This window comes from Pristis pectinata, chromosome 21, assembly GCF_009764475.1.
Source record: "Pristis pectinata isolate sPriPec2 chromosome 21, sPriPec2.1.pri, whole genome shotgun sequence".
NCBI classification, from domain to species: Eukaryota; Metazoa; Chordata; class Chondrichthyes; order Rhinopristiformes; family Pristidae; genus Pristis; species Pristis pectinata.
Genome location: NC_067425.1, coordinates 27,344,745 through 27,366,975, shown reverse-complemented (window position 1 = coordinate 27,366,975; position 22,231 = coordinate 27,344,745). Strand labels below are relative to the sequence as shown.

General features: G+C 39.7%; 1 protein-coding gene across 2 annotated transcripts in view; it reads right to left on the bottom strand.

Moving 5' to 3' along the window:
* Window positions 1–229: 229 nt before the first annotated feature.
* baz1b (bromodomain adjacent to zinc finger domain, 1B) overlaps window positions 230–22,231 on the bottom strand; it is a 64,452-nt gene continuing 42,450 nt past the window's right edge. For both annotated transcript variants that reach the window (XM_052035625.1, XM_052035626.1), the window contains 6 exons: window positions 16,435–16,582; window positions 14,951–15,098; window positions 12,427–12,554; window positions 10,419–10,573; window positions 3,131–3,237; window positions 230–2,331 (listed from right to left, as the gene is read on the bottom strand). In XM_052035625.1, the coding sequence (XP_051891585.1) occupies window positions 1,902–2,331; window positions 3,131–3,237; window positions 10,419–10,573; window positions 12,427–12,554; window positions 14,951–15,098; window positions 16,435–16,582 (1,116 nt within the window). In that variant the 3' untranslated portion in view covers window positions 230–1,901. The remainder of the gene's footprint in view (window positions 2,332–3,130; window positions 3,238–10,418; window positions 10,574–12,426; window positions 12,555–14,950; window positions 15,099–16,434; window positions 16,583–22,231) is intronic.

The following is a 22,231-nucleotide window of genomic DNA, read 5'->3' as shown; positions in this document are numbered from 1 at the left end:
TCCAATTTGCATTAATTACATTCTTCCTCTGTTGTGTCAATCCTCCTCTATATTAACTATATACCTTGACTGGGAATTTTAGAGTTTGGAAAAGCCAAACAATATCCACACCTTGCAGCCAGTGAAAACAGCTCTAATTTCAAACCAGTAACTCATTAAAAACCTTGCACAAGAAACAAAATGAACACTTTTTATAAAGTTACAGGAACAAACAACATTTTTGCAAAGTTTTAAACATAATTGCTTTTATTTAAAATTTCAAAAATGTTTTTTTTAATACAAGTATAGCCCTCCTCAAACAACTACCACAGACACTTGGGAAAATATACAATGCAAAATTCCACAGTTTTATTCTACATCACTTACCTACACAACTGTGACAGGGAAAGGTGAGAAATGCCAGATGGGAAGCAGGGGAAACCCACATTAAAAAAATTTTAGATCAGTGCTTTGCTTCCTCCTCCTTCCCAAGAAAAAAAACTGGTGGTGTGAAAAGGAAGATGAAGGACTTGATGCTCACAAATACTCAAATAATAAGTCATTTATACAAACTACAGTAAAGGGGCAGATGGAAACAAATTCAAGTTGTGCCACGCGATTTTTCTTTCCTGACAACTTGAAGTGCAAGAATCTTAATCTGGTTAGGTCTACACATCTGTATGCACTGTACAAATCTCCACACAAAAGGAGTACTTTACAATTCTTCAGTTTAAAAATCCCATTGCATTACAGGAGAACCACTTGGTCAGCAATCACAAGACCAGATGAGCCTACATGTGAAATGCAACATTGTTGGCAACCAACAAGCATTAGATGTTATAGAACACTGCTGTTCTATCACTGGGTGACATTAGCTTGCACCAACTGTAGCGTGCACGGAAAGCATAATCTCCAGTTGTCAATAACTAGATACCCAACATATTAAAACACCCTTTGGTTAGACCAGAGATTTCAGGGTAGATGACCAAAATACAAATTTGTCATCACAGATTGGACAGATCTCTCTGCTGGTCAGAACTGATCACTCTCCAGTTTTGAAATGGAGATGCCTATAAACTAAACATCTCTCACCAGTTCAGACTTATTCATCAGCAACTAGCCATTTCCAGGCCACAGTCATTCAATGACATAACTTAAATCAAAAGATGGTTGGAAGTCCAGATGAAGCTCAAGTTTTGGGCTTCAGATGACTTTTAGGGGCATAAATTCTACTCAAGTAGTAGGACAATGTTAGAATGGAAAGCAGCCTTGCATTTACAACACTGTTCTGCGATCAATGCAGGATAATTTTACACTTATTCTGATACATGGTCAAACTTAAAATGCAGCTGGATTAAACAGATGCTGGTGATGCATTGTGTGTGGCACCTGGCACAGCCTATTAGAGTCTTGGCCTTCAATCTGCTGGAGCTGCCACTCCTGTACAAATTGTCTCCAGCAACATACTTTTTATGAACCAAGAACTGACCACTTTGAAGTCTAGTTCCCAGTACCGTCATCTCTTATCTCACAGATGAACAATTATGAAGGAGCCTATGCTGAAAGCTGATACAAGGGACAGAAATATTAATGCAAAGGTTCTGTATGATGCTCATGTAATGAGAACTACAGAGCTATAATCAATGATCTTAATTTCACAACCATTTTTAATAAAACAAGGAACTTTCTAGCCCTCAGCCTCACAAATTCTCCCAACTGCACAAGAGATTACAAAATTCTATAAGAGCTTTTGGTTTCAACCTTTTTATATTCCTATGAAAGTGTCCAAGTCAGGTTGAAGTTTTGTATTTGATCCAGTATTTTAAATCAGTCAACGTAAACATTTAAAGTACAAACATGTCTGCAGTTTCCAAAATAATTACTACATCCATTATTATTTAGAAATTTTGGCTATTTGCAATTCACTTCCGACGCTTGCGTGGTGGGATGGAATGTTCACTTGATTCTGCATCACTGTCAACGTACTCGTCGTCCTCAACCTCCTCCTCTTCCTCCTCATCATCCTCCTCCTCTTCCTCCAACTCTACCTGCACCAATCTTGTCCTTTTCTGGATGCTCTTTCGTGGTTTGCCTCTTTTGTAGTTGTAGTTGGGGAGGTGTTTCCGCAACATCTCAATGAAGCATCGTTCTGTTTTTTCTACACAGGTGAGGACCTGGCTTCCTTCCTGATTATACAGTTCGGCATTGTTAAACACCAACTTTATATCCTCAAGAAATTCTTCCACAGATCTGTAGGTGCTGCATGAACACTTGCTCTGCATAGTCTGCAAATCCATAGGTTTAGTGATTATTTCGAAATAATCTTCTGCTTCTTCAGTTGTCACAGGCTCTCTAAATAAAAGGGGAAAAACAACTGGTAAACTTCATATATAAGGAGGGAAACCAACAGTTGCCTCAGTGTCAGGTGGTTCTAGTTGCACAGCGATCTGCATTAGTGTCAACTCCTGCAGTTTAAGAGCAATATGAACTTAACCTGTTCGCCTTCCACCACTGTGGCTTTGGCAGACTGGGTCAAGTGAAGCAAAGTTTGTTCTCTGTGAACTGTTCCCAGCATAACTCTGTGCAACTGTGATACGAGGTAACTCCTAAATATGCAGACTCCTACTGGATAGGTTTGCACAAGTATTAGCCAACCTCAGAGTGCTACTCAACTGACCATTTAACCACATGTCTCTGCTGATAACTTGAGTCCTTTAAAGTAAGATAAAGTTATTTACTGGTGGGCCACATTCCCTATGGCTCTCAGGACAATATACAAATTTCTTTCATGTTTCCCCTTTTTAAAACCCAGTTTATGAATCTACATTTTCCAGCGTGCTATTAAACCAAGCAATTGATTTAAGATCAAGACCCTGGTTCTGGACTTAATCACACAACTCAAAATGAAATTTCATCATACTTTGATAACTATTGCTCCGAGATCCCTTTACAAAAAGTTTTATCCCATCTCACTACACAATTAGATTTGAAATGGCCAGTTCTCTAGGTTCCTTCGCACATCGTTCGGAAAAAAATGAGCTCTGGTTTCATCTGCTACACCACTCCTGCTAATTTGATTTACTTAGTCAATACAGTCTCCCCCAAAGACTTGGTTACCATTCTTCCTTGCAGCAAACTGCAATTCCCTTACCTGAAGGGCCAGCTGTATCGGGATCGGACTAATTTATTCAGTATTTCTTCACACTTGGTCAGCTCCAGGTTTAGTCTTCGTGATCTATATTTTGTTCTTTGTCGCACCTATCAGCACAAGTAAATTGTAATTAGGAAGGCAAACCCCTACCAAGCAAAACATAAAATTATTAATAATACAAGGTTGTTCTCTTTTTCCTGCTGTCATCCATGGATTTATTGTTTGTGTGTGAATTTCAGTTAAGTCAGATCATGTCCTTGCACAATGTCTACACAGTATTCTTCCAGAAAGAGTCACTGGCTACTGACCAAGGGTAGGGTCCTGCCTCTTGAGATCCCCATCACTAGAGTCATCAGCTAATTCAATTCTCTCCATGTACCAAGGAATGGCTGAGAACAATGAATACAGGGAAAACTATGGGGCCAGATAACATCCTGGCTGCATTACAAAGACCTGAACATTAGAGCTAGCCTCACTTCAAGCCAAACTATTCCAATACAGTTAAAACACTGCCATCAATCCAACAATGTGGAAAACCACCCACACAAGCCCTGTTCACAAGAAATCAGGACGAATCCTATCGGTTAATTATAACCACTGGATCTACTCTCAACCAAAGTGAAGGCAGGCATCATCCACATGGCTATCAAGCTGAAGTTACTCACCAATAATCTGTTTACTAAGGACTGCTAAAGCTTTGGTCCAAATAGGAAACAAAGCTGAATTCAAAAAGTGAGATCAAAAAGTAACATGAAGGCAACATTTAACCAAGTATGGCATCAAGGATCCCTGGTAATACTGAAGTCAATTGGCATTAATAGTTAGAGTCATATTGCATACAAAGAAAGAGGACTGTGATTGTTAAGAGATTATCCTAATCCCAGAATATTACTACAAGAGTTCCTCAGGTTCGGTGTTGTAGGCCCAATTGTCTTCAGCTATCTTGACCTTCCTCCCATCATGAGATCAATTAGTAGGAATGTTTATAATTACACAATGTTCAATTCCATCACATCTCCTCAGCAAATGAAGCAGTCCACCCCTGCATGCAGTATTAACAGTCCTGAATCCCCTATCAACACCACACTGGGGGTGGTCACCACAGACCAGAAACTCAACTGGACCTGGTACGTAAATAACTGTAGCTACAGGAGCAAGTCAAAGGCTAGGTACCCTACTGCCAGTAAATCACCTACTACCCCAACGTTTTTCCACCATCTGCATAAGACAAGTCATGGATGTGATCTCTACGTGCCTGGATGCATGCAAGTCCCACAAGACTCAAGTAGTTTGACACCATCCAGGACATAGCAGCCTATTTGATTAGCATCTGATCCACCATACTAAAATTTCACTCCACACCTCTAAGCAGACTGTATATCCACTATGTGCCATCTACAAAATACACAATTTATTCCCATTTATTCTAAATTCACAAAGCACCAAAGGAATCAGTGTCAAGAGGAACATCTTTAACACAGTGAAGGAGACAGCCATAGTCAGATATTCCAGTCATCATTTACAAATTAGTACTGCTGCATAAACTCTATTTGCTTAAACTGAGCAGGGCCTATATCAAATGAGTAAATGCCTGGAATTAGCAGTTTTGGCTGAAAGCTGACACAGGCCTTTGAACAGAGAATTGTACATGTTGAGTCAGTCAAGAAGCAAGGTATCTAAGAAACATGAAATACGAAAGAGAAAAGTCAGACACCTACCTTAAGATAAACTTGTAGAATTAGTTTCCATAAATTGTATAGTTACTCCAACTGTTCACTTCACAGAAACAAAATGACTTAAGTGATTCATATCAGATCTCACTTAGCCAAAGTTCACATAGTACTTAAGTGTTCACCATACTTTATACAAAATATCTCACTCTGATCACAGGGTGTCACAAAACAGTGCAAGTCAATTCCTACAAAAATAACCAGAGGCAATATTGACAGCAAACCCAGAATTTAAAACAATTGTACTTTGGTGAAAGGAATGTATTAAAAATACCTAATTACTCAAGTAGAAGTGTAGCACTTGGAATCATTATAGTTATCCCGATATGTCTGTGTTGTTAGCAGGATAACACTTGCAACACATGATGGGGGCTGAGGAGGTGGTCAGTGAGCAGGGATACTGAGGCATGGGCAGTATTTGCTCTAAACATACCTAGCAATGAGAAATCCCAGATATTATGTACTATACATTTACTACCCACAGCCTCAGTAACAGAATCTTGATAGACAGATTAGTAACTGGTAATGAAGATACTTCTATTTTGGTTTCCAGTAACCCTGTAAAACATTGCTCTAATGACTAGACAGAAGCAGGAAGCTAATAATCTTCACATTGGACGCACATCAGAACTCAAATCTAGGCATCCATAAGATGCTGAAGAACATCAACCACAGAATTGTATTCCAATACAAGGAGGAATCTCAGAGGAATGTACCAACAAAAACACCATGTCCAAAGAATGTGATACCAACTTGATGAAGCTGCACAGAACTGCATGCTAAACAATGAAAACAATGCACAGGAGACAGTTAAGTGATCCTACAACCAACAGATCAAATTTAAACTCTGCATTCCTGCCACTTCCAATTGTGAATGATAGTGAACAATGAAACAGCCATCAGCTAGACTTAGCCCATCCTAAATAATGGCAGAGACAAGGCTGAAGGACTTGTAATCAATGGAGATGCAAGAAACTGCAGATTTTGGAATCTGGAGCAACAAAAAAATCTTCTAGAGGAACTCAGCAACTGTGGGGGGTGGGGGGAGAAAGTGTCAATGTTCCCCGAAACATTGACAATCCCTTCCCACCACCCACAGTTGCTGCTCAATCCACTGAGTTCCTTCAGCAGATTGTTTGTTGCACTTGTATTTAATACCTGCTGATGTCTCCACCATTACCAATGCCAGGCTTGGGCCAATTCAATTGACTTCACGATATTAAAAACTGACTGATAAGCAGTGGATGCAGCAAAGACCCCAGGACCTGAAAAAATCCCAATCTCAGTGCTGCAGGTGTTCAAGAACCCATCACATCTTTATCCAGTCTATTTAGTTACTGCTGCAAAAGTGGATGTAAAACTGCCCAGGTGTGTACAGGGACAACAAAAAGACAAAATAAATCCAATTTGTTTAAATACGGTCCTACCAATTTACTCCCAATATGCAGCAAAGCAAGATGTAAAGGTGTTGTGAACTGGGCTCTTAAGCGGTAATCATTTATCAATAACTTGGTGGTCAGTTTAGGTTTTGCCTAAACCACATGGTTCCAGACCTCATTACAGCCTTGGTCCAAACATTGGCGAGAATTGAATTTCAGGGGCAAGGTGAAAGTGACTTCTCGACATCAAATGGCACCAACTACAGCGCACATAGGAGCCCTCATTAAACTGAAGTCAACAGGAATCAAACTCCACAGCTGGAGCTGACCATCTTATCATGCGGTTGCTGGGGGGGGGGGGGGGGGGGAAATCGGTCTCTGTTTCCAAGACACTGCTGAAGAACATCTGCAGTGCAGTGTCGTGGTTCTACCCATTTTTAGCTCTTTCATCACTGGTCTGCCCTCCCATCATTAAGTGGGGAATTTGCATTTATGTTTTCACAATGTTCCACTAATATTTTTTCAGACAATAAAGCAGATCATGTCAGGACAACATTGAGAACTAGGCCATTAAGTGGCAAATAATATTCATGTCACACAAGTGCCAGCCATTGACAATATTCAATAAGAAAGAATCAATTTCCTCCCCTGACAATCAACAGGACTGATAGAGTTCCACTATCTTCAACTTCCTGAAGTGTCCTTTGACCAGAAGCTTAACTGGTACCAATCCTCCAACCTAAACATTCATAGTCTTTACCACTGGTACATTGTGGCTATAATCTATATCAGCTACAAAAAGATGCAGAAACATTTCAAGACTTTTTCAACAAGACCTCTGAAACTCAGAACATCTGGAGTCTGGGACAAGGCATGCAGTCAACTGGGAGTACCACAATCTCACATACTACTATGGTGACTATATTTTCAGATCATTCCTTTATCATGACAAACTTTACCCAATGGCACGGCAGCAGTACTTCACCATACCGAGTGCAGTAGTTTGAGATGACTCACTATCACCACAAGAGCAAATATAGCCTGGCAATAAAGGCTGGCCAACACTTGCACCTCACAACATATATTAAAAAAAAACAGATGCTGACAGATGGTATGGTTTTAATTGATTGTGCAGGGAAATTGCTGGTTTCATTCTTGAAAGTTCATAAAACCTGGGCTTATGCTAAGTTGCACATATTTTTGCCCAACAGTCAGAGAACATGGATTTCACAAAATGCTAACAAATACTTTATCCATGTGTGTTTTTTTTAAATCCAATCATAATTGGAGAACATGTAGCTAGAAATACCTCACTTATTTTAAGGCTGTACACAGTGATGATGCAATAGTCAGAGCAGAGATTCAGCCATCATTTAAGCTTGACAATCACATTGCTTTGTAGATACATTTGATGTACAATCTGGCATTCAATGCATTCTATATCTTTCTGCATTAATTATTTGATTTTACTGGAAGTTGTTTGCTTCTTCTGCTCTTGAAATAGATCACACAAATTCTCTATGTTTGCTGAGTCATATCAAAACCCACTTCTAATGCACTGACAGTGTTGACAAATAGTTTTAAAAATGTATAGTTGAATAAGGCAGTAAGACTGTCAAAGCAACCCTTGATTCCAAAAGATCAGAGCATACAAATTTCAACATATTACAATAGTTCAGCCAATAATGATTCAATGCTGTGTAAGCATAATCATGTCAGCAGTGGTATTATAACCATTAGTACTATTCCAAACCCACAGAATGAAACAGCTATGATAATACTGGATGCTCCACCATAATTCAAAACAAAGTATGAAAATTTTACAAGCCCATACATCATGTAATCCTTAGAAGATGGTTCTTTTTACGCTGCCCCCTTACAAGTGCACACACCCTAATACACTCTGGACTGGTTTATTCTGCTGAATCTGTCTGTGACAAATGAGGATGGATTATCAGGTCGGGTCCGTAGATACTGTTTATTTGGTCTCCTGATAATTGCTGCCCGTGAAAGACGACCCCACTTCTGTTTGGCTGGAGTACAACAGGACAGCTGACGGAGGGCTGCGACTCTCTCTAACCCCAGCAGGCCAGCAACAACTGCCAACAGTACAAACAGCCCGAGATGTGGCTGCATTATTGGGATTCTAATACTAATTGGACCCCCCAGCCTACAGATACATTTAGTCCTATTTTAAACCCTCTTAACAACCTATGAATCATCTCTCAATAATCCACAAAGTGTAAGGGTTCAAGAGCATCTTTGCCGAGATATTTGTCAAAAGTCTTCCACTGATTTTGTCGTTCCCTTTGTCGAGACCAGAATAATTTCCTGGCGTCTCCTGCTTGACCTACTCAAAGTTGGAGAAGAAAAGACCCGACAACATAGCTGGAATGCCAGCAATGATTTCTCAAAAGCAAGAATTTCATGACCCTGGATCAGAAGGAATTTTTTTTAAAATGTGGTGGCAAGGGGAAGAATACGAATGATAATTCTGCTAAATTCTTTATCTCCAAATATTAATTTTCTGGGATTTGAGTGAGCTGTGATTAAGGCTTAACTATTGATCAGAGTTCTAAATATTCACAGGTAACTCAATTCAGTCTTGTTAAGCACGTCTGGCCAAGATCAGGTTCAGCATCTTTTACTTTCTACCTTACTTGGCAGCCTTGTGCTCTGTTCTGAGACTCTTTTCCCCTTCTCCCAAAGCTTGCTTCCAGATCTCAACTCCTACTTCCCAGACTTGATTGCCCTCATGGTATCCATTTACAAAGGTAGTGGGTCCTTTAGTATTTTAAATGGTGACAGTTAAAGTAATCTTATCATGTGAAGGATCTTTTTCTTACTTTTTAATTTTTTTTAAATAATACAAGATGTAGGAAGTGAATTTCCTGTATCAACAAACAGTTAAGGTTACTGAACAAAAAGCTCTGATTTAATGAAGCTTGATTATCACTTTCATGGGATAGGAAGTGTCCTGTAATAACGTTACTTAATACATTCACTCCAAACCAGATTTTGCATCCAGAGGTAGGAAACAAATAGATTTCAAACTTGTACATTAGATTTCCTGTCACAGTACTTGCATTCATCACATCAAAATAGTGCAACCTCCAATCTTCGGCAGCCTTCCTGCTTTTTTTACTACCTTGAGATGCTTAAAAGTAAAGAGATTGATGTATGAGAAATAAATCTCACATCCAAGTATTGGCAATGCAGCCAGAGTCTGCCTCCGATTGAGTTACCAAATTTATTAAAAACAAAAAATCTTTATTAAATATGAAGTGCAATTTACAGCTGACAAGACAACATGTTGCAAATGACCATGAAAAATTAAAACATCTCAAATCAGGTTTTCCACCAGTTAATTTGCCATCAGTATGGAGACTCCCATGCCCAGATGACAGCATGGGTCTCTTGGGCAAATACGTAGCTTATATTACACTGGACATGGTCTGATTTGGGCCGTCACTACAGCTGCCTCATCTATCCTCACATTGTGGTTACATAAGACTTCCCAGAGAAGACTGCAGACTGGAATATGGGACCCAAAACAATTTTCTCCTCCCAAATCCAGGCCAACTGAGACCAACTCTATTGGTTCTCAGTGAAATCAGCACAGCTGGAGCCTTTGCTGGTTTATACAACTCAGCAACTTGGCCACTGGGAAAGAAATACTTTAAAACCAGTGCTCTCTCTCTAAAACCTACATTAGATATTAATGTTACATCCACTACGAAGAATATTAAGAGGCAATCACTCCCACCACTGAAAGTGCTGATGCAGTCATGTTTTAGGAGCTTGTACAATTTGTCAGTCATTGTGACAAATGATTTCCCCAATCTCCAACAGATAGCATGTTGTCCCAAACCAACACAGACCATCATTATGCCCAACATTTATACATACATTATTTAGATATGACAATTTTATGCAAACAGAATAAATGAAAAATGAATGGTAAGACAGCAGAAAATTCACACACATTTTTATTTTCCTTGAGACACTGCTTCAGAAGCTAGAAACAAGTTGGTCTGTCTCCATGGAATCGAATATCTGTTATCTCAAGTTTGGATTTCAGTATACAAGATTAAAGCATTTTCAGACAAACACCTGTTCATTTTATAACTATCTTGTTGCCAGGCCCAAAATTCTGGCACTTGGCAGCTTGGCACTCACCAGCTCATCAATGTCCACTCCGTTGACAGGTGACGTCTTGTGTCGAGTGTTTCTGCCGTGACCGTGTGGGGACCGTTTCTTCCCCGGCTGTTTGGCCTGTCTCTGAGGACGGGTTTGAGGGCCTGGTTTTCCTCTGGCAGCTTTCCTGAGTCTCGCTGTAAAGAGCAAGATGTATATGTGATCATTACGCTGGCACACAGATCCTTTCATGCTCTCCACTTCAGTGGCATTCCAGCCATACAGTCCCTTGTGCCTACCCAACCAGTTAAATCATGGCTTTGCCTCCCTCCCACTTCAACCAGAAATCTACAGGCCTTGAACAACAAATTTAATGATTCAGTCTGCACAGCTCTTTGGGGTAAAGAATTCCAAAGGTTCAAGATCTTAAATGGGTGATCCACTGTCTCTGAATTTGACTGCAGGGGAAACATCCTCTCGGCATCTACCTTGTGGAGCCCCCTCATCCGTCATATTGTTATATATATTTTTCAATAAGACCATTTCTCTTTCTTCTAATCCCTAATGCTTAACTATTCTTCTTACAATAGCCTCTTCCTTCCAGGAATTAACTAATGAACCGTCTCTGAACTGCCTTCAAAGTACACCTCTCCTTAAAATATGAGAGGAAAACTACATGACATACTCCACACACAGATTCAATATTTGAAAATAAAAAAAAATTGAAGATGTTTGAAATCTGAATTAAAAACAGAAAATATCAGAAACATTCACAACTGATGAAGAGTCTTCAACCTGAAACGTTAACTGTTTTCACTTTAGACAGATGCTTCTCTAACATGGTAAGCATTTTTTGTTTTTATTTGAGGCCTCACCATTACCAAGTTGTTCCCACTGTTATACTCTGTCTCTTTGCAAAGAAGGTCAACTTCCATTTGCTTTCCCAATGACTTGCATGGTCAGCTTTAATGATACCCAGACTGCAGTGTTTTCTCTCTCTCCATTTAAATAATATTCTACTTTTCTATTTTTTCTATCAAACCTCATATTGTACTCATCTCATCTACCAAACTTCCGTCCACTTGTTTTATCTGTCTATACCTTTTGCGGATCGTCTTCACAACCTATCCAGCTTCGTACCATCAGCTAACATGGCTACAAAACACTCTGTCTCTACACATCATTAATAGTGAATTGTAACTAATTGATGTCCAACACTGATCCCTGTGCCACCTGACTTGCTACAATGTGCCAGTTTGAAAGTGATCCATTTGCCACCATTTCCTGTCAGCCAATCCACTAGCTATGCTGTGTGCTCTGAACTAGTGCAGTAACCTTAAATGTGGCACCTTATCTAATATCTTTTGGAAATCCAAGTACATCACATGTACCGGGTCCCCTTTATCCACCCTGCTCTTTACATAGTCAAAATCCCACTAAATTTGTCAAACACAACTTTCAAAAAACGATGCTGATTCTGCCAACTGTACTAGTATCTAAATGGCCTGTTCATAATTTAATAATAGATCAATTTTGCAAGACAGGATATTAGGCTAAGTGACCAAAAGTTTCCTGCTTTTCTCCTTTCTTGAATACAGTGTGACATTTGCAGTTTTCTTATCAGCTGACAACCTTCCAGTATCAGGGAAGTTTGAAAGATCATGTACCAACTCTGCAGCCACTCTTTTTTACTCCCCAGAAGAGCCTAAGATGCAAGCCATCAGTCCAGGGAACTGGGCAGCTTTCATTCCTAGTTTGCCTAGTACCTTTTCTCCAGTGAAAGTAACAGAAACTGCATATTATTGTGGATAAATGTACAAAACGAATGTCAAGTGCTAGTTTGTAAAATCAGCAAAATCTTCCAAGATATGATAAGAGTTCCCTTCCCTTTAGATGTCCAAACTAAATCATAATATTGAGTAGATTAAACAAAGTAATTTGGGAGAGATGGATGGATGGAGTAATATTCAGGGCAGTTGTCATCAGACACATTCAGATTACTGCAAATTCAGAACATAAAAACATGGAAGATTATTCCAAGATATCTTACATCTGAGTCTAGGCCCTTCTCGCTCCTCATAGTCATCTTCCTCTTCCTCATCCTCTTCCTCCTCCTCCTCCTCCTCTTCCTCCTCCTCCTCCTCATCATTGGCTTCATCTTCCTCCTCAGCATAATTTCTGAAACAACGTAATGAAGAATGAGTTTTTTTAAAAATAAAAAAATGATTTTAGACTCCAATCATTACTACAAAAGCAAACTATTGTGGCAAAAATAAAAACTCAGAACAGTGGAAATATTCATCAGGTCAAGCAGCATCTATGGAGGGAAAACAGATTTGAAGTTCCAGGTTATCACCCATTAAAATAATGAAAAGTTAGAGGTACATAGATTTTAAGATAGAGAAGAGGGGGAGGTGAGAAGAGTTAATCAGCGTTAGGGTGTAATGGAGGAGGGATTAAGTGACAAAAAGGGACAATAGTGTAAAGTGGAAAAGGGCGACAAAGGCGTTAATGAATAACAAAACATTAATCAGGACGAGGTGTCAACAGGAGATAGAATCATTACTTGAATTCATACGTGTGCTTCACTGTGTGTTTCGATGTACATGTGACTAATAAAGATATCTTAATTTATTCCAGTTTCTTTGGAACAAGGTATGAGGCATGAAACTGGAGGGTCAGATTAGTAGCAGGACAATTGAAGTGACAGGCAACTGGAGATTTGGGGTCACGGCTGCAGACTGATTGAAGGTGCTCTGCAAATCATTCCCCTAATCTGCATTTGGTCTTCCCACTGAAGGGACCACATTGTAACCCCCGGAAGCTTAAACTAACACCAAACCACTGCACTTCCTGGGAACATTGTACAGGGCCCTGGTTATTGTGATGAGATAAGATAAAGGGGCAGATACTGCACTGTCTGCTGTTGCACAGGAAATATTCGGTGGGATTAAGAATGGATGCTGATGTGAACAAGAATATCCTGGATGGAACTTTTGCTTCTAAATGCCGAAGAAGAAGGGAGGAGAAAATATAAGAAAGTGGCATCGCATTGCAGGTGTCAGATATTGTGGAGAATGAAAGGGGTGGAAGGTGAGAACAAGGGGAACCCGATTGGCTCTGGGGAGTGAAGCAGTAAGAGTACTGAACACTGAATGGATACAGCTCAGGTTAGCATCACCATGAACAATGAAAACCAGGATTACACATTTCAACTGTCACAACTGCAATCTTCAAAGCTAAAAAGCTGATGTATGCGGCAAGTCTCAATACAAGATTTTTTAAAAATGTATTTCATAAAAAGGTCACAGCATTGACAGACAAGAGGCCATTTGGGGCACTGAGTCTGTCTGGACTCTGAGTAATTCCACTGGCTCCACTCTACTCCCTCAGCCCATACTCCTAAAATTTATCCTTCAAATACTTTCTTCTTGAGCATCACAACTGAATTTATTTCAACCACTCAAGCTAGGAGTGCCTTTCTAACCATAAAGTGTAAGCGAAATCTCTTCACGTCACATCTGGTTCTTTTGCCAATTATCTTCTATGTCCTCCGTTTGACGACCCCCTCCATCAACAGGAACAATTTCTCTTTCTAATCTATTTAGACCCCTCATGATTTTAAATCAGAGTAACTTTCAACCTTCACTGCTCCAAATAGAGAACCACACTGCTTCTCTCGTTTAGCTATGTAATAAAATCCCTGGAATTATGCTGGTAAATCAGAATCTTTCCTGAAGCACGGTGCCCAAAACCAGACATAATACTCCACTTGTGGCCAGTGCAGTATTTTGCAGATTCATGACATCCTTGCTATTGCACTCTGCATAAATAAAGGTCTAGATCCCATAAGCTTTCGTAACTATTTTCTCAACCTGCTCTGCCACTTTAGTAATTTATGCACACATACCCTCTTGTACCCACAGGTTAGAAAAAGAGCCTTCCTCCCCTTTCATTCCTATCTATAACAGAATGGAAGACAACATTTCTAACATAAACCAATGGAAATTTTCCACTCCCAAGTAAAACAATTGGCCTATCGATTTTTTAAAAGATCAATTTTTAGGCAATTAATAAAAACACTGACAGAGACACCAGTTTCACTCAGTATTCATGCCACTAGTTTCCATATTGACTGCTAAGCAGAATTTCTGGGTACCCTACCATACGTGCTTTCAAAACGGTGCAAGCTTCTTGTTGAATATGGGTCTTTGGAATTCAATTCACAACTTTTTTAGCTTTGCACTCTGGCCGGGGGGGGGGGGGGGGGGGGGGGGAGGGGAGGTGGTGGAGGGAAGAGGTCAACAGTGGAAGAGCAAAACACAATGGACATCAGATGGAGTCTTTTTTAAAAACTGAACAATATTAGAGTAGACAGATGAAAGTGATTCATTGTCAGGGAAAAATCCCCCAAATATTGATTATTCAAGAACTCAACTCAAGACAATATTTTTATTAACCCTGTTATACCTGCTGGAATCCATTTCAACAGCCATGTATGGTTTTACGTGGAAAAAAAACTAGAGGATGAGAGAACAATAGACAACTGCAATAGTAAGCTGGATGTAAATTACCTATCTCGTGTGCCACGCCTGGCTGTGGCTGGCTGACAAGCTGGACAGAGCCATTCCCCATCTGGTATTACATACAGGGCTGGCCTCAAACAGAACAAGTGGAAAGCCTTGTTACATTCATCGCACAGGATCAGCTTGTCATCTTCACCTGGGGAGAAAAAAAAAGATAAATCTGAGTTTACAGACCGTAAACATGGATCATTCAGAGCAAGATTTATTCTTTAAAATGAAAGACCAAATAGAACTATGCTTTTGGAACATGCCATATATTGGAATAGTTAAATACACTTTCTTTGGAATCCCCAAAAATTATAAAAGGCTTTGAAATAATGTTGCCATTAATTATAAGGAACCACCAATATGGTAGAACACAGTACAGATTGTCCACTTTGTGCAGTGAAGCAAAAGTCCGACTTCTCCAAAAGCAAACTAATGCAGATGCTATAAATCTAAAGCAAAACAGAAAATGTAAACACTCAGTTGCGGCAGCACCTATGGAGAGGAGGAAAGAGTTGAAGTTGCACATTGACGATCATTCATCAGAACTGGGAAATATTAGATAAGGAAAAAGCTTTCAATTGCAAAAAAGGTTGTGTATGAATGCATATGTATGGGGGTGCAGTGGTGGGGGAGGGGGTGTTGGGGGAGAGGGGAATGGGGTACCAAAAAGGGTGTAAGTAAAGAGAAGATTTGTGATAGACTGGACATGGTATGCGGGTAAGGTTACTGGTTGGGAGAGTGATAAAAGGCAAAAGGTAGGAAATAACAAAATAGGTACACCCCAGAGAGAGGTAAATGAGATAAAAATCCAGACATTAGAAGTTTGTTTAAAAAAGCTTTTTTCAAAGTGGCTTAGATGGTTGTTTAAGAAAATTAAGGCCCATGGAGTAGGAGAGAGTGTGTCTGCTTTGGTAATAAATTGTCAGCTTAAAGATAAAAGCAGCAAATTATGCTAAATGGAAGGTGGGAAACAGTGATGCTGTTTCCCAGGGTAAAGCCCCATGATACCAAACCTGGATATGTGGCAAACAAACAAAGATGACAGTCAAGTAAAATTATCAGACAAGTAGCAGACAAAATTTAATACAGAGATGCATGTTGTAAGAAAGGATGGGGGGGAAGCAATATAATAGCCGTCCCGAAGTGTGCATGAGCAGAAGGGCCTTGGCTCATGTGCAAAAAAATTCTGAAGGTGAGTGGACATATTGAGGGAGTAGCTAGCAGAGCAAAGTCTGAAGTAAACCTCTTAAAATTCCTAACCTGCAAAGCAGATATGTCAGCACTGACACCAAAAAGAAACAGGTGATATTCAAAATGTTAGAAGTTTCAGATAGTCTTGCACTACATCATGAAGCTAGGTTTTCTCTGCCAAATACAAATGAGCTTTATACATCTTTTCATTACTTGACAATGCCCAGTAAAACAGTCAGTTGTGCTTCTGTAAGATTTCCTATAATTAATTTGCTGATGACTATAGTGCTTACCCTTCTTGCGGCACACTTTACACCGGGCATTTTCAGTTGACATGTCCCATTTTATACAGGCATCCAGCATTCCCAGCAACACATGCATGCGAGAGAAGGTCTGAGCCTCTCGGATAGCACTTTTCCATAGCTCCAGCGCAGAAGCAACCTGTAGGCAAGTTAGTGAAGGGCAATTACAAAACAAGAAACTTTAGAAACATAATCTGGATGTAAGCACAGATACACAGGGACACAGACAGCTGGGGAGCTCAAGCAAAGCCTATAAAAAATTTTCAAAAAATATTGCAAAGCAAGCTTTCATTAGACTCCCATTTCACACTCACATTTTTGCATTACACAGAGGTTGAATGCCCTGTTTAGAGTGCATTCGGTAATAACTTACTCTGTATGTTCACTCAATGTGAAATTACACAGCTTAATGACTTACACCTGGCATCATCTTATCACTACTTTTGGTGTACCTTCAAAGAGAACGCAGTATGCAGGCAAAAAAAACAGCAATTATTTTGTTCAGAATAGATGATAAATTCCTAGTTAAGTTACTGTAATGCTAATAAAATGCAGATCCTCAAAAATAGATGTTTTTAGAAACTGTAGCAAAGACATATTTGATACTGAAAGTTACTCCTTCTGGGAATTATTTCCACTAAAATCCGAAGCCAGTAAGAGTTAGAAAGAGCCATCCTACAGCTCCTACAAAGCAGAATCTCTCATTTCTGTCGCCAGTTCAACCAAACTTAATTGGCCAATATTCAACTGGATGATAGTTTGGGTTGTTCTTTTATAAAAGGGAACCTTAGATTCTAAACATCTTACTGTTGAATTTTAGTACCTCTACTTATAGGCTAAATGGTCAGTTAGGAGAATTGAATATCGCATCTGCTCTGCAAGATTCAGTTGATTCCAGTTTACTAGATGAAATATCTAGCTCAAATTTGCTCATGAATAGGATAGTTGATTGCTAATTGTACATAAACATTTGATTGAAAATATAAAATGAATGTTTGATTCAAAAGAGCAAAAGGGAAAGTGAAGAAAATCAATTAAGTCACGATGAACTTGCTTTAAACATCCAAAAGGTTAAAATAATACAGCAGTTTCGAAGTTTTGACAGCCAATGAAAACATGAATTAGAGTGGAAGCAATGACTCTTCGTTTAACAGATACAGACAGAAGTGTGCAGACTTGAGCATGTGGTTACTAAGGAAACAAATACTTTCTATGCTCATTGACCATAAAAGCAAAACCTAAACGGACAAAAGAATCAGCAGCAATCTAATTTAACTTCAATACTAAGAAATATTTTCACTCTCTGGAACATGGTAATCCTCTGCAAAATTAGAATTGTTATTGCCAATTTCAAACAAAGCAACAACTCATTTTAAGAACCTATTTTTCTCGTATTACAGTGAGCAGTCACACAGAACTGCCATTCAACAGGCATTTTGTCATTCAACAGCAGATGAGCAGCTGCACCCACTCTACACAGCAGTGCACCCACACACTACCTCAGCTAGGTGCAAAGGTAATACATTTTGCTTTGACTGTAATTACAAGGCTGTGAAATAATTGAAGGGTCCAGAAGGTATTGAAATTTGTCTGAGTTAAAGAATGCTAGAATTAGATTACAGCTTTGTAATGCCAAACAGTATCAATTTTATGCTCAGGTTTTATTTGCTTTTTGAAGTGCAATAACCTGAACACAAGTGGATTAATCACTTCTAGTTTTACCCATTAATAAAATAATTATCCAGCAATGCTTGGTATACATTAAAACAAAACATTCTGAAGTTTGATTGTAGGTTGGCAACATCAAAGGATTCAAATGACTGCCACTAAAGTACACCAGACTGCAAGTTCCCAGGGACAATTCGAGGTCTACCCTGTATTAGCTGATCTCAGTGGTGATAGCAGTTAGTAATTACAGATCACTTTAGCATCCCTGGCTTTGGGGAGGGGTAGTGTAAAAAGATTCTGTACTTTATTTCAGTGACTCGAGACGTGACAGGGATCAGGTCTGATGGGAATGCCTTTGCAACCTACCTGCTTTCAGTGACCAGGTTCATTCATTGAGAACAGTCACTTTAACAAGGTACTTTAAACCATAGATGGAATTTCAAGAGTCAAATGGAAATTGGTTAAGGTGCCCAATCGAGTACAGCCAGTTTTACATCCTGAAATTACACCCTTTAACCTAGCAATTAATTAGTAGTGGAAGGGAATAAAATGTAGGCAGCAGTAAAAATAACTGCGATAACTCCCATCGTCTATATTCCAGAATATATCAGAACACCTCAAATGATTCAGTTTACAACTTATCCTTGTTGCCACTGGGTTGACTAATGGCTGATACCTGAGCTTCCATTGTAGTGCAGTTAGGAGCCCAGAAATTCATCAGTCCCTGCAGAGGAACAGTAATAATTGGCACATAGGCACTAACACTCATTTCCTGTGGATTTGCTAATTGCAAATTCAGTAGCAAACCAGGCCTTATGCAGGGTGCTATTGAACCGAAGAAAGAAAATGCTGGAGATACTCAGCAGGCTGAGCAGCATTGTGGTGAGACAGGGTTTACATTTCAGATCAATGATCTTTCATCAGAACTGGAAAAGACAGAAAACAAGCATGCTTTAGGTTGCCAAGAGGAGGAATAGTGGAAAGAGCAAAGAAAATACCTGTGTTGGAGAGGGGATGGGGGGGAGAAATGCAAACTGCCCAAGCGACAAAAATTGTGTTGGTGTGATCCAAGAGAGAATAATGAATGCTCATTAATCTTAGCTGGTCAAGAGTGTAAATATAGAGGGGGGGGGGGGGGGGTGATGATGGCAGTAGAGAGGGTGGGGTCGTTTGGAAACAGTTTTCATTTTGTTCCTCCTGGAACAGAATTCATATCCTTCAAGATATTAATTAACTTTATCAGATTTCCTTGCAACCTCCTTTGCTCCAGGAAGAACAATCCCTGCTACAGCAATCTATTCACATAACCAAAGTCCCTTATTCCTGGAATAATTTTAGCAAATCTCTTCTGCACCCTCTCTTGTAGCCGCCACATCTTTCGTAAGTAAAGCACCTGGAACTGGACACAATACTCTAATTGTGGCCTAAAGAATGTTAAGTTATAGAGTCATATGGAAGCAGGCCATTCAGTCCACTACATCCATACCAAGCAGGCACCCATCTGAAATTAGCCCAAATCTTCCAGCCTGTAACCATCTATGCTGAGGTGATTCAAGTTCTTGACTAAGTGGTTCTTTAATGCTGTCAGTAACTGTTTTCACCACTTTCTCCAGCAGTGGATTCAAGGTACTCACCACTTTCTTGATGAAAAAGGTCGCCCTCAGATTCCCTCTACATCTTTAAGCCCTTATCCCAAATCTATGTCCTCCAGTTTTATTCACCTTTGAAAAGGTGAAAGTTTCCTGCAGTTTACCCCATCTCCACTCCTCATAATTTTATATAACTCAATCATATCCCCTCAAACTTTTCTACTCCAGGGAAAATAAACCTAGCTTCTCCAGTATCTCCTCACAACTGAAACACTCCATCCCAGGCAACATCTTGGTGAATATGCCCTGCACCCTTTCCAGTGCCATCACATCTTTCCTATAGTGTGGTGACCACAAATGTATGTAGTACCCCAGCTGAGATCTGACCAAGGTTTTATAAAGTGGAGCATAACCTTCCTGCTTTTGTATTCAATGCCCTGACTAATGAAGGTCAGCACTCCATATATGCCTTCTTAACCCACATTTTCAACTGCACTGCCATCTTCAAGGATCTTTGGACTTGCCTTCTGTATCTCAATACTCTCTAGGAACTTACTAGGAAAATATGGTGCATGTCCTAGCCTCGTTAGTACTCCCAAAATGCATCATCTCACATTGATCGGCATTAAACTCCATCTGCCTTTTCTCACCCCATTGTACCAATATATAATTCACACTGTTTCCTACGAATACACACCGTCAATAACCACTAATCATTGCATCATCTGTAAACTTACTGATCATGCCTCCTACATCCATATCATTCATGGGTATTAGGAACAGCAAAGGTCCCAGTACCAATCCCCGTGGAACACCACTCGTAACTGGTACCCAATCACAAAGACAGCCCTCTACCATAACCCTCTTATCACCTACTTCTAGGCAAATTTTAGATCCAATTTGCCAACTTGCCCTGGATCCCAAGGGCCCTAATCTTTTGAGCCAGTCTCCCACATGGGACTTCGACAAAGCCCTTACTGAAGTCCACGTAAACCACATCTATTGCACTGTCCTCATCAATACACTTTGTTACCTCCTCAAAAAAATTCAGATTGATCAGACACAAGCTTCCTTTGACAAAGCCAGCTGGCCATCTCTGATCAGTCTTTGCTTTTCCAACTAACCATTAATCCTGTTCCTCAGACTTCCCTACTACTGATGTTAGGCTCACAGATCTATAATTGGCAGGCTTTTCCTTGCTGCCCTCTTGAAAAAGGAAACAACATTTGCCATCCTCCAGTCATCTGGTACCTCACTTGTGGCCAGTGAAAACCTCAGCCAGAGCCACAGTAATCTCTTTCCTCCCAAAGCAGTCTGGTTTGACACAGGCCATACCTAGGCAATGAACAGGTTAGTTTTTCAGACATCCACAAGCTTATTTTGTCCATAAGTTGGAAAATACACAAAAATTGTTATGGTAGACAGTATTGTAATAAATGGCATCAAAAGTACACAAAACACACAAGAACAATTATTAAAAATAGAGAGAGAGAGAGAGAGAGAGAGAGAGAGTAGTTCTGCCATTTGTAGGAATGGATGCTTTTGAACAATAAAATTTTGGGAGTTTGGTTGTATGTACAGGTGTCCATAAGCAAGCATTCGTAACCCAGGGATGGCCGTAAAGGCTCATCGTGACTTTCCTGTTCTTGTACTCTATGACTATTATAAAGCCTAAGATCGGTATACTTTTGAAGCACTTTCTCAACTTGCCGTACCACTTTCAACAAACTATGCATGTATATCCTCAGGTCTCAAAGCAAAAAAAAACTGCAAATACTGGAAATCTGAAATAAACACATAGGATATTTAAAACAATGAGCAGGTCAGATAGCGTGTGTGTAGAGAAATAGTTAAAATTTCAGATGGTTGACCTTTCATTACAACAATGAAAGGTTAGAAAACAAGCATGTTTTAAGCTGCAGAGAAGGGGAGGGTTGGAGAGAACAAAAATAATATTTGATAGGGTAGAGACCAAGAGAAAGTAAATGATGCAAATAGTGGCTCTGGCTGAAGAAGTGCGGTGAAGGCCCATTAATGCAAATGATCTGTCTGCATGAGATGCAAATAAAAGATGTGAGGTCAGGAAATAGAAAAATATTGCAGTTATTAGATACAGAAAACTGCAGTTGCTGCAAACCTGAAATAGGAGAAGGCAGGAAATACCCAGCACGTCAGGGAACATTTATGGAGTTAAAAAAAAAAGTCAGGTTATGTTACAAGTTGACAACCTTTCATCAGAAATGGCCACTTCTGATACAAACTGGAAAGGCTATTTATCTAAAATTATTGAAATCAAGTATCGAGTCCAGAGGGATGGAATGTGCCTAGTTCAACTGTCTCTTTAAATCTCCCCCCACTCTAGAATTGTGCCCTAGAATTTTATCTTGCCTCTTCTCATTCTTTCTACCAAATAACACTTCATATTTCCCAGCATTAAACTTCAGCTGCCTTCCATCCATCCATCCCACCTGTGGTCAATATCTCCTTACAATCTTCCCACAGCTCACTGCTTCCAACGTACAATCTGCAAA